General features: G+C 37.2%; 1 protein-coding gene and 1 pseudogene across 4 annotated transcripts; both read right to left on the reverse strand.

Annotated features, from left to right (window-relative positions):
- Window positions 1-1,860: 1,860 nt before the first annotated feature.
- LOC113737001 (F-box protein SKIP24-like) lies at window positions 1,861-5,821 on the reverse strand (annotated as a pseudogene).
- A 2,562-nt stretch (window positions 5,822-8,383) lies between these two features.
- Window positions 8,384-13,255, reverse strand: LOC113736998 (2-alkenal reductase (NADP(+)-dependent)). Of its 4 annotated transcripts, none has more exons than XM_027264239.2 (6): window positions 12,907-13,253; window positions 12,298-12,475; window positions 11,255-11,421; window positions 10,601-10,683; window positions 9,843-10,251; window positions 8,384-8,858 (listed from the first exon to the last, which is right to left on the reverse strand). In XM_027264239.2, the coding sequence occupies exons 1-5, from the start codon at window positions 13,138-13,140 to the stop codon at window positions 9,873-9,875; spliced, it is 1,041 nt and encodes a 346-aa protein (XP_027120040.1). In that variant the 5' UTR covers window positions 13,141-13,253; the 3' UTR covers window positions 8,384-8,858; window positions 9,843-9,872. The 4 variants fall into 4 exon arrangements, with proteins under 4 accessions (XP_027120040.1, XP_027120041.1, XP_071939683.1 ...); XM_027264240.2 differs by lacking the exon at window positions 8,384-8,858 and adding an exon at window positions 8,866-9,185 and having other exon boundaries at window positions 12,907-13,254; XM_072083582.1 differs by lacking the exon at window positions 8,384-8,858 and having other exon boundaries at window positions 9,591-10,251; window positions 11,255-11,343; window positions 12,907-13,255.
- Between the last annotated feature and the right edge of the window lie 178 nt (window positions 13,256-13,433).

Genomic DNA, 13,433 nt, shown 5'->3' on the forward strand with positions numbered 1-13,433 from the left:
TATAAGAGCAAATCTTAATCTTATTACTAAATACTAATTGGTAATTACTAATTAGCTAACTTAATTATAACTATACCTAGAAGTCAAATTTTGTTGGAATTCGATATGTTGGAGTTTAGCTTGACAATTAGATTGAAGGTCTTATTTATTTCAATGTTGCTTAAGAATTGATATTATGATATAAGGATTAGGATTATGAACCCTTTTTTTTGGCATATGATGTTTGTTTGAGTTAAGTTGATTGATTTTTGTTGGAAAAGCATACGAGATATTATTTTGTTACAATAATATTTTTAAAGAAAATTAAAATATTTTAACTCATTATTGATATTTTGAATTTCAGATATGACCAAATTACCGATTCTCCGATCTAATTTACCAAACTAAAGTTGGGATGGTAATTAGATATTTGATCTTAAAAAATCGATTTTCAAATTAACCAAAAAAATTTTCTACCGAATTCCTGATTATTGGTCGATGAACACCCCTAGTTGTGGGGGCAAAAAAAAGAAAAGGAAAATAAGTATTGGAGGTAGGAAGGCGGAGAAGGAAGGAGAGGAGGAGGAGAAAGAAGAAAAGGCAGCGAGTGGTGGATAAAGATGGCAAGGGGTGGTTATTGGGATGGGAAATCCTTTCCCCACCCTCATTGAGTTACAAAATATCTTTCCCCAGCCCCACCCATCCTCTTGCCCCTTGTTCCATCCTACCCCGCTCCCACCCTAGGAAAGAAATTTCCTCTAAATTTATTATGCTATTTCAATAATTCAATTTAGAAAACACTAATAGACCATAAGATACTTGATTTTGTCTTCCAAGAATGAGAAGTTGATGATTTTGGTCACCTTGACATAGGTTTTAGAAAATCAAGCAACTTGGAACCGTATAGCCTGAATTCAGATGATTTAATTATTATGTTAAAATTTAAAGGGTGATTTTGTTTGCATGAAAGGGTCGCCCAGAATTAGAATTCAAAGGTATCACATGACCTGCTTTTGATTTTTGGCTTTTTTGGCAAAAAAAAAAATCTAAAATTAGTTTTTTACAATTAGTTGAGAATACAACAAATAATTTTTCAAAAATCAAAATCTAAAATCAGGTTTCCAAAATTGGTTGAGAACAAGCTCAAGAAAGTGAAGGAAAATGGGGCTACGCAAAAGAAAAAGGGGGAAATTAGGGAGGTGGACTTAGATTGTGTTCTAATTGGCTCCATGGCAACATTAATGTTGGGTCAGAAGTTTGGAGAAATAATGGAGCATGTGGATGAGGTGAATTTTGCATTGGATGGATTGAGTTCGTAAGCGTTTGAAGGGGAGTTTGCTTGCTTTGTTGTCACTATGTGGAAGTGCTCAGCAGAGGGACTCGGGTATTTTAGACCTCCTTTGGATTGCTATTTTTACAAATTTTTATAGAAAAATGTTTTATAGCAATTTCATGGATGTTGAGGCAAAAAGGTGATTAAAAAATATGTTCGCAAAAAATATAAAAATTTTGCTATAAAAAACAACAATCTAAATAAGGCCTTAATTTTTATCTAATTCACTATGTAGGAGATGAGACAGAAGATGGGACAGAGGTATGATCCCTTGTCCTCTGCCCGTCTTTTGGTAGGAGGAGAAAAATCCCCCCATCCCTGTTCCAATTCTTGCCCCATAGGATGGACACCCATTCTTATTGCCATTCCCATGGAGGTGATGGCGGAGGGGAGCAGGAGAGATGGAATAAAGGAATATAATTTTTAAATCTTTTAAAAACACTCCAAAAAGAAGAATTTAAAATTTTAAAATGCCTTAAATATTGTGAAACTAATAAAATAAACTATTAAAAATAGAGAATAAAGAGAGTAAAATAAAGACAGGGAAAGAATGAAAATATTTCTATTATTCACTAATCAGATGTTTCAAAAGTTCACACACAGTACCTATAGCTACCTGTACATTGCAGAAAGCAAAACACTATCAATACAACTCACTATATAGAGGATGGCTAATGCCTATCAAAAGCACTTGTGGGAAATACCATATTCAAGGATCAGCTTACAGATTTCTTTGGTTCTGGAGACTCCTCTCCAGGAGGTTCCTGTGTGCCTCAGCGCTGCAACTATGTTTGTCATGATGCCAACTGCAGAAAAATGTCTCTTCTGAAAAATTGCTTCATTTCTAGCTCTCCACACATAGTAGACTGTAACAGCAAGAGCCAGCCTACGGAATTTACCCACAAGTGTATTTGACTTCCAATGCTAACATAGCCAACTAAATTCCACAGAGCAAGAGTATGAACCTCTGAAAACAGAGCATAAGGCACATTTTGCACTCAAAAGATAGGTGTTTGATATACTTCTCTGCACCATTACATAAAACACAGTCAGAAGAGCCTTTCAAACATCCCAATATTCTCATTTTATCTTTAGTATACGATCTCCTTGTACATAGCAGCCACAAGATAAGAGAGAACTCGGGCATAGAACTCGGGTATAGGCCCCTTATCCCAAATCAGTTTATGACAAGGAACATTATTTCCAGCAGGACAAAGAACTTTCAAAGCTGATCTAACTGTAACGCATCCAGTACTGCTAAGCAACCAGATAGTAGCACCATCTACATCAAGCACAGCAACAAGCTCACAAGGAGTGAGCTGCTAATGTCTCTTTATTAAAGTAGTATATGTCCCGCCACAGGGCACCATTTCCCATCCAGAATTATAATTCTCAAATTAAAAGGTTTTAAAACATAGTACAGAGTCATTGCAGGATTTCGTGCAGACTGTTTTCTTAACTGAGCAGCTTGGTTTAAAATGCATGTGATTTGAAGGGAACAAAGACATTGGCATACCTTTAACTAAAGCATCCTTGTCAGGTAGTTCTCCATTTACTACAAGCTGTTGTTCATTATGTATGTCTCACTAGAGAGAAGTTGATGAACCAACAGCTCCTTAGTTTTTAGTGCCTCAATTGGCATTGGAACTATTTTCTCTATTTTCTCTCTTTTCCTCACAACTTTAACTGTACCTATTTGTTAACAACCATAGGATTTCAAACGATTTACAGAAGTCATCTGTTTTTCCATGTCAAGTCTGTGGAAATAATGCAAAATGCTGCATCTGTCATTCTTAAGGCAAAATGCTGTTGATGAATATCTGTAACACAGAAAAGCACCAACTGATCTTTCCTGTACTCAACAGACCACAAAAAGATTAGATTAATGCTGCTGTTGACCTCTGAAAAGCAGTGAGATTTTATTTATATATTTGACAAGACGCCATATAAGACAAAGCCAAGCACCAAAGCTTAAAGCACTTCCGTGAGTTCCACTCGACACACATTATTAAATGTTTGCAACAGCTACTATTTTGCTTCCCAGCATTGCACGAGATACCAAGTATACTAGACAAAACCAAAGCACAAACTGTGAAAAGGACAATTCTAGATGATGTACACTATCCAAGGGTAACAGCTACCACCTGCTTCCCAATGTTGGGCTCTGAGAATAGCCCTATCAAAGCACGCGGGGCATTCTCAAGGCCTTCAGCTATGTCTTCCACATAAGTGATCTTCCCTTCTTGCATTAATTCTGGAACCACTTAAGTCTTGATGAAGACGACATTTTACTCGAATAAAGCATGTTATTGTGTCACTGAGTGGTATTTCTTAGCTCAAAACGCATTTGTCAGATTATCATGAATTAATTCATCTTTCCAAAATTGGCACTTTTAGTTCTTGTTTCTTAGCATCATTCCAACTACCTGCAAAGACGCATGATACCTCCATTTGTCTTAGTACTTCCTAGTTTCTGCAGCTAGAAAGATGTGGACTTCTTACTGGAATATTGATATTCCAGGTACTTTCCAGGTGGTATTGATATTCCTAACTACCTGGAAAGCAACCACCTGTACTACAAGAGTTTCCTATCTCCACCATTTTTATTAGCTTAGAGTTTTATCTTCTAAGTTGATTTGTGGAATTCTCTGTTTAGACCTTAAAATGGGAACATTACTTTCATGCATGTTTCGACTTTTTTCTTCTTATGCCATGTTTGTCATTCCTGTTGCCTTTCCTGCTAAAGTCCTGCAGAGGGTGATATTTTACTGATTCCAACTGTTCTTTTGCTTTGTCAACCTTCCGATTTTCAACTTTCTGCAATAATACATCGATAAGTGCATTAAGTTCTTCATACAATTATCCCATAATTCACCAAATAATTCACTAGAGTCTTCACTTACTAGAGCCTTATCATAATTTGCAATTTGTTGCTTGCAAAGCCTGAGCTCCATCTCAAGTGCACTAATCCGAGACTCGACAGGTACATCACACTGCTCAACCATCTGCTTTTGCATAACTCGAACTACCTCTGGTTGCCACACTTTCAATGCAACCGACGCTTGCCTGATGGTATGCAAACATTCCCATTGCTAGTGCATGAGCCCATAATGTTCCAATTTCAAAAAAGAATAGACTTTGCAAAGTGGAAGTTTAGATTAAATCAATTCCAGTCACCAAAACTAGACAAACATTTAGTGCAAAAGTCTGCTGAATGTGAGCACAAAACATTGTTTTTTTACTTTACTAACACCGAAATAATAATTAGCAATATCAGCAATTAAACTGCTGATGAAGTCAATGTGCCATATGGTGCAGAAAAGCTCCAATAGATTATTACCCACAGAAAAGCATCCAGGCTATTCATTTGTCTGTTGGTTACAACTTATTACCTGGCCCTGCGCAAGTTGAGTAATTCAGCAACTGTTATCCTCATTTTTTCCCTTTCCTGAGCTAAGTGAAGCTCCATTTCGTGAATCTTTCTGGAGGAGTCAGCTACTTCGCTTGCAATTCTGAGATTAATTCTTCTATGGGCCAGGCGCTTCTGCTCTCGGTTCCTCTCATACCTATTTCCATTACCCACAATCAAATACCAACAACTTTAAGTGCCTTCCAATTGAATCCCAAGCAGGAAACAGTTAAAACAATAAGGGGCTCTGAGAATCGTTGCTATCAACGTAAAAAGTAACGCAGCCAGTAAGTTCTTCCAAGAGAAATCGAAGATAGCAGGGACATTTACTCCAACTACTAGTCAACAGCAGCATTAAATTTATAGAAAAAAAAAAAACAAATCTTTAAACACTAGCAATGCAGCATACAACTATTAAAAGGAGCCCAAAACAAAACAAAAAAAAACCGGCTTTTCTTCTTTTTTTAACCTCAAAGAGTGGAACAATTAAGCAGCTGAATTCAGGAAAAGAAACAGGGACGAGAACCAAAAAAAAAAAAAGAATGGAGAAAAATCAGAGTTAAACCAGCACTAGTACCTGATTTTGTAGAGGGCTTTCAAAAAAGAAGAAGAAGAAGAAGACGAGGTGGAGGTGGAGGTGGAATTAAATGAAGCATTGGGAGGAGGTGGAGGTGGAGGAGGAGGGAATCGGAAAGAAGCAGAGAGGACCAGAGAGAATCTTCAGAGGATAGTCTGTGGAGGCGTCTGCAAGTGATGGAGACGCAGCAAAGGTCTCTGTAGGTGAGACGACAAGGAGGAGGATTCGATGGTGAGGCCGAGGCTGAGGTGGTTCCAATTTCAAGTATTCTTCTCCACAGCTCGTCCGGCAACATCCACCACCCCATCTTCTCCTCTCCAATCCAATCCCTATTATTCTTCTAGTCTAATTCTTCTTTGTGATATGATCTTAGTCTGGTCCGTCCGATGAAGAAGAAGAAGCCAGTAAGTTGGTTACCACGCTTCTAAGCTAAACCCACGCTCTTAACATTAATTGGGAGTGGGGAAGGAGGAGGAGGAGGAGGAGGAGGTTGGTAACTTTCTATGTATGTATGTACGTATGTGTGTGTATATATATATATTTTTTAATTCTATTATTAAATACTAATTAGTAATTACTGTAGTAAATAGCTAACTTAGTTATAACTATACCTAGAAGTCAAATTTTGATGGAAATTAATATGTTGGAGTTTAGTTTGACAATTAAATTTGAAGGTCTTATTTATTTCAATGTTTTTCAAGAATTGATATTATGATCTAGGGATTAGGATTATGAACCTTTTTTTTTGCATTTCATGTTTGTTTAAGTTTAGTTGATTGATTTTTGTTAGAAAAGCATACGAGATATTATTTTGTTACAATAATTTTTTAAAAGAAAATTAAAATATTTTAACTCATTATTGATATTTCGAATTTCGGATATGACCAAATTATCGATTCTCTCGATCTAATTTACCAAACTAAAGTTGGGATGGTAATTAGATATTAATCTTAAAAAATCGACTTTTAAATTACCAAAAAAAAATTTCTACCGAATTCCTGATTATTGGTCGATGAACACCCCTAGTTGTGGGAGCAAAAAAAAGAAAAGGGAAAATAGGCATTAGAGGAAGGTAGGTGGAGAAGGGACGTGAGGAGGAGGAGAGAAAGAAGAAAGGGCGCCGAATGGTGGGTAAGGATGGCAAATGGCGGTTATTGGGATGAGAAATCCTTTCCTCACTCTCACCGAGATACAAAATATCTTTCCCCACCCCCATCCGTTCTCCTGTTCCTCGGTCCACCCTACCCCGCTCCCAGCTCAGGGAAAGAAATTTCCTCTAAATTTATTCTGCTATTTCAATTTATAAAACACTAGTAGACCATAAGATACTTGGTTTTGTCTTCCAAGAATGAGAAGTTGATGATTTTGGTCACCTTGACTTAGGTTTTAGAAATCAAGCAACTTGGAACCATATAGATAATTTAGTTATTATGCTAAAACTTTTTTTTTTTTTGTCAAAACGATAATATTTGTGTTGATTTAAAACTTGATAATACAAGTATGCTTTACAAAAGGGCAAGCTGCCCTCACAATCCTTTCTTGCTAGATCTTTAATCCAGCTCGGGAAATTTGATTCCCAATATACATCATTAACTAGATTCAAGGCAAATTTTGCTAGCTATTATGCTAAAACTTGAAGGGTGATTTTATTCGAAAGAAAGGGTCGCCCAAAATTAGAATTCAATAGTACAACAAGACCTGCTTCTGATTTTGTAGCTTTTTTGGGCAAGAAAAAAAATCTAAAATTAGTTTTTTACAATTAGTTGAGAACGCAAAAAATAGTTTTTCAAAAATCAAAATCTAAAATCAGGTTTCCAAAATCGGTTGAGAACAAGCTCAAGAAAGTGAAGAAAATGGGGTTACGCAAAAGAAAAAGGGGGAAAATAGGGAGGTGGACTTAGATTGTGTTCTAATTGGCTCCATGGCAACATTAATGCAGGGTCAGAAGTTTGGAGAAATAATGGAGCATGTGGATGGATTGAGCTCATAAGGGTTTGAAGGGAGTTTGCTTTCTTTGTTGTCAATACGTGGAAGTGCTCAGCAGAGGGACTCGTGTATTTTAGAACTCGTTTGGATTGCTAATTTTACAAAATTTTATAGAAAAATATTTTATGGTAATTTGATATATGTTGAGATAAAAAAGTGATTAGAAAATGTGTTCACAAAAAATGTAAAATTTTTTTATAAAAAAATAACAATCTAAACAAGGCCTTAATGTTTATCTAATTCACTGTGTGGGAGATGGGATGGAGGATGGGCAGAGGTATGCTCCCTTGCCCATTGGCTCGTCTTTTGGTGGGAGGAGAAAAATCCCCCCATCCCTGTCCCAATTCTTGCCCCATTCATTCCCTACAGGATGGACACCCATTCTTATTGTCATTCCCGGTGAAGGTGGTGATAGGCCTGCCAACGGGTCGGGTCTAGATCCGGATCCGGATCGGATCGGTGAAATTATTACCGGTATGGGTAGGGATTTAATTCTGTTTTCCGGATCCGGATTTGGATCCGTCTTATCAAACAAAAAAACGGGTCGGATACGGAATATAGTATTCCGATCCGTATTAGACCCGGATCCGAATATAAATGAATTAATAATTTAAAAAATATATATTTATCAATATAATTTGATTAGGGTGATGTATTTGAGTAAAGTCAATTTGATTTCTTTTCTTATTTGGTTTTTTCTTTGCATTAGTTAGAAATTAGTTTACAAATATATTTTTTTCTCATTTTTATTAGAAATTATAAATTTTGCTAAATTTGTTCGGGTAGACCCGACCCGGATCCGGGACCCGCCGGATCCGGAACATAGAATAAAAGACCCGTCGGATAAACGGGTCGATCCGGGTCCGGTATAGTAATTCGGGTCCGGGTCTGGAATAATGAATTCCAGCCCGGACCTGGCCCGTTGACAGCCCTAGGTGGTGATGGAGGGGAGGACGAGAGATGGAATAAAGGAACATAATTTTTAAATCCTTTAAAAACACTCCAAAAAGAAGAATTTCAAATTTTAAAATGCCTTAAATGTTGTGAAACTAATAAAATAAACTATTAAAAATAGAGAATAAAGAGAGTAAAATAGAGATAGGGAAATAATGAAAATATTTCTATTATTCACTTATCAGATGTTTTAAAAGTTTACACACAGTAGCTACAGCTACCTGCACATTGCAGAAAGCAAAACACTATCAATACAAGAGGATGGCTAATGCCTATCAAAAGCGCTTGTGGGAAATACCACATTCAAGGATCAGCTTCCAGATTTCTTTGGTTCTGGAGACACCTCTCCAGGAGGTTCCTGTGTGCCTCAGTGCTTCAACTATGTTTGTCATAATGCCAACTGCAGAAAAATGTCTCTTCTGAAAAATTGCTTCATTTCTACCTCTCCACACATGGTAGACTGTAACAGCAAGAGCCAGCCTACGGAATTTATCCACAAGTGTATTTGACTTCCAATGCTAACATAGCCAACTAAATTCCACAGAGCAAGAGTATGAACCTCTGAAAACGGAGCATAAGGCATAATTTGCACTCAAAAGATGGGTGTTCGATAGACTTCTCTGCACCATTACATAAAACACAGTCAGAAGAGCCATTCAAACATCCCAATCTTCTCATTTTGTCTTTAGTATACAATCTCATTGTACATAGCAGCCACAGGATAAAAGAGAACTTGGGCACAGAACTAGGGTATAGACCCCTTATCCCAAACCAGTCTATGACAAGAACCATTATTTCCAGCAGGACAAAGAACTTTCAAAGCTGATCTAACTGTAACACATCCGGTACTGCTAAGCAACCAGATAGTAGCACCATCTACATCAAGCACAGCAACAAGCTCACAGGGAGTGAGCTGCTGAAGTCTCTTTACTGAAGTAGCATATCTCCTGCCACAGGGCACCATTTCCCATCCAGAATTATAATTCTCAAATTAAAAGGTTTTAAAACATAGTAGACAGTCGTTGCAAGATTTCGTGCAGACTCTTTTCTCAAATGAGCAGCTTGGTTTAAAATGCATGTGATTTGAATGGAACAAAGACCTTTGCATACCTTTAACTAAAGCATCTCAGGTAGTTTCCATTTACTACAAGCTGTTGTTCACTATGTTGTCTCACTAAAGAGAAGTTGATGAACCAACTGCTTAGTTTTTAGTGCCTCAATTGGCAGCTGAACTATTTTCTCAATTTTCTCTCTTTTCCTCACAACTTTAACTGTACCTATTTTGTTAACACCCATAGGATTCTGAATAATTTATAGAAGTCATCCGTTTTTCCATGTCAAGTCTGTGGAAATAATGCAAAATGCTGCATCTGTCATTCTTAAGGTAATTTGCTGTTGATTAATATCTGTAACACAGAAAAGCAACAACTGATCGTTCCTGTACTCAACAGATCACAAAAAGAGAAGATTAATGCTGCTACTGGGCTCTGAAAGCACTCCCGTGAGTTCCACTCGACACACATTATTATGTTTACAACAGCTACTATTTGCTTCCCAGCATTGCATGAGATACCAAGAATACAAGACAAAACCAAAGCACAAACCTTGAAAAGGACAATTCTAGATGATGTACACTATCCACGGGTAACAGCTACCACCTGCTTCCCAATGTTGCGCCCCGAGAATAGCCCCATCAAAGCACGCGGGGCATTCTCAAGGCCTTCAGCTATGTCTTCCACATAAGTGATCTTCCCTTCTTTTATCTGTGGGATAATCATTTCCAGGAACTTAGGATAGAGATGATAGTAATCAAACACTAAAAATCCTTCCATTCGAATTTGCTTGGTGATCAAGCACATCAGATTGCGAACTCCTTCTGGCTGCTCAAGATTATATTGTGAAATCATGCCACAAGCAGCAATGCGGCTGTGGAGGGTCATGTGTAGAAGCACGGCATCAAGCATCTTTCCTCCTACATTATCGAAGTAAATATCAATACCATCTGGAAAATACCTGCAAAATCAAGATTCAAGTAAGAAATCTACATTCTTCTAGCTGTAGAAAGTACGAAGACAAATTGGAGATCACCCTGATGTCATGTGGCCCCAAGTAGTTTAACAATGTAAAAGAAAAAAAAATGAGTGCCAACTGTGAAGAGATGGAATCGATCTTGAGAATCTGAAAAGTCCATTTTGACCTAAAAAATACTATCTAGGGGCACATCAACACGCTGTCTCTGAGTAAATCATCCTCTTCATCAAGATCTATGCTTTTCCAGCGAATAATATGATTCCAGAGAAAAAGCAGATTTTAATTGTTTTCTCTCAAATCCTCATTAATCCCACTGATAGGGAAAGCTGACCTTTTAAGAGCTGCATTTAAATCTGCCTCTTCTTTATAGTTAAAAGCTTTGTCAAACCCGAACTTGTTCTTCAATAAATCAACCTTTAAAAAAAAAAGTCAATAGCAGCAAAAACAAATGAGTTAATCGGTGTTCTTGGCTTTTAGATCTACATAGCGGAATCACCAGAACACTATTCTGTAAAAAATAAAATTGTGCCAAATGCCTGATGCCGGTCATTAGGTACATAGGGCAGTAAAAAACATGAAGCAAAAACATTTTTTTAAACTTTAAAGCTAAGAAAGGAGTTAAACATAGTTCACAATCCCATTTGGTTTATAGAACCTACTCCAGGATTACTAGTAGTTACAGGTCATACATAGGTTTATTTAGCTTTCATTTCAACAGGTCTGACATGAAGTTTGAAATTATCAAGCAAGAAGAAATGCAGTTTGTTCAAACTCAAAGAACTCATCAATTGCTTAGTTGCCTATGGCATTCTAACTTAAGCAGCTGAATATGAAAAAATCTAGAATTTCCAGATTGGTAGACTTTTTAGCAGAACTATTACAAGTTTGACTATCATTTAAATCCAATTGTATGAAGAGACTCAAATAGTTTCACACCCCAACCTGGAATTAGGAGAAAATGAGGTGGACCTCTCAAGGCACTCACCTTTTCTTTGCTTCCAGCACTTCCAACAACATAGCAACCAAATAACTTTGCAAATTGCCCAACAAGTTGGCCAACAGCTCCAGAAGCGGCTGAAATAAAGACACGTTCTCCTTTCTTAGGAGAGCATACCTCGAAAAAACCAGCGTAAGCAGTCATTCCGGGCATACCTGTTAGCGACTCGAAGCAAATTACACAACCCATGGCAACAATAAGTCAGCAGGGAAAAGAAAAGGGAGGGGGGTGTTTGGAATATCACTTTTCAAGTAATAGAAGGACAAAAATTATGCCTAATAATTGATGTAATGTTTTATCTTATGAGATATATTTTCCGCAAGATAGTACATTCAGACATAACTGCAAATAGATAAGTAGCTCAAGAAGCTCCCATTACTGTCAAGCTACATGATCTGTTAGTGGAACATCATCTAGAGACAAAGTATTCATGAAGAGAGCCAGATAGTAAATGAATAAAGGGGTGAAAGACTTCGATTACTAGCTCATAGCTATAGGCAGAGCTAATAAATTACAGGACCCTTGTCCTTTTAGAAAGATGGAGATTTTAACTTTTAAAGAGTTGCAAATGGAAGGAACTGCAGGGTTAGAAAGGACATAAGAGTCTATCTTATTTTCAGTGATAATTGTTATTGCTTACAATAAAATTTTGCACAAAAATGGAAAAATGCTCCTCTTTTAAACATTTTAACCACCTGCATGATGTTTCAATATGCTCTCTCTCTCTCCCCCTGCACCTCCCCCCCTCCCCCCGGGCGACCGCGCACAGAGGTAAAGCTTGATAAGGCTTCCAGGAAAAAAAAAAGCATTTAAGATACCAAACTGGCATTCAACTTGAACACAAACATCTGTTGGAGAGCAATTCATCTCAATACTCATATCTGGTGCAGGAAGGATACTCTATGCAATTGCATTGAAATCAAGACATGCTAAATTCAACACACGAAACCAAAATGTTACTTTATTTTGTCATTGCTCACCAATTAAGGGACCAAATTTCACTACTGAAAAATGTTTTTTGATAATCTCACCCAGGATGCCTGTATAGTAGGACAGAGGCACATCTGTGTGCTGAATCTTAGCGAGACTTTCTGTTGAAGTGATAATGCTATGATCTTCCCATGTAGTCCTTCCCCAAACCAGATCACCTTTGTTGAAGTTTGAATGAGTAGAATCCAAAACTTCAGCCACTCCATATCCACCTATAGGCTACAATGAAAGCAATGACATCAAGTTATTAGCTTGACTTACTGACAAAAGGTCAAATCTTTCGAATAAAAATTTCAGGGAATTCAGAATTTGTTCTACTTAAAGATATAGATACTCCAAAACTTTCAGTACTCAACCATAATCCATAACTAATTACCATAAAATAATATCAACTAACTAATTAACTATAGACGCCCATCACCGCATATTCTTTGAGCACATTCTACATAGTTCAATTCCACATGATGCTCCCAAACAAACAGCACAATTAAGTAAAACATATTAAAAAAAAAAAAAAGGAAAAGAAAGAGAAACAATAAGATAATCATCCAAAAGGACCCCTAGCAACAACAAATCAAAATGAAAAAGAAACTTGGCAGAATTGACATTTAATATTAAATTATTATTCAAATCCGTATACTTCTACTTACGGAGCCAGGAGTAAAGGACTCAATGTAGCTGCCTTCCATCTTCCTCATGCGGTTTCTCATGTAAGGGTCACAAGACAAGTAGAGATTCTTCACCAAAATTGCCCCCGAACAACCTTCCGGGAGCTTCAGCTGGGTTTTGGTGGTTCTGATTTCCATATCACTCTCTTTTGGAAAACCACTGACATAGTGCTTCAGTATCACCTGCTTGTTCTCCGCTACTTCTTCTTCCGCCATTTCTGAAATGCTCTCCAAGATTAAACTGGTGGCGGTAATGTTGGTGCCGGCCCCGGTGGACTGGTGGCATTTAAGGAGGATGTATTTATATAGTGCGTGTAGTGAGGGTGTTTGACAGGACAATTGTTAGTTTTAACTGTTAATGAAGCAATAAATGCATGGCCAACAACTTATGATTTCTTATTCATCATTTGTAAAACGTGGTAATATTATGCATGGACTCACGTGAAAAATATGCGAGAGCAACAGTATCACATTGTTGCTGTGAATTCATACATATAGTTAATAATGAT

The sequence above is a fragment of the Coffea arabica genome, chromosome 3e (genome assembly GCF_036785885.1).
Source record: "Coffea arabica cultivar ET-39 chromosome 3e, Coffea Arabica ET-39 HiFi, whole genome shotgun sequence".
NCBI lineage: Eukaryota > Viridiplantae > Streptophyta > Magnoliopsida > Gentianales > Rubiaceae > Coffea > Coffea arabica.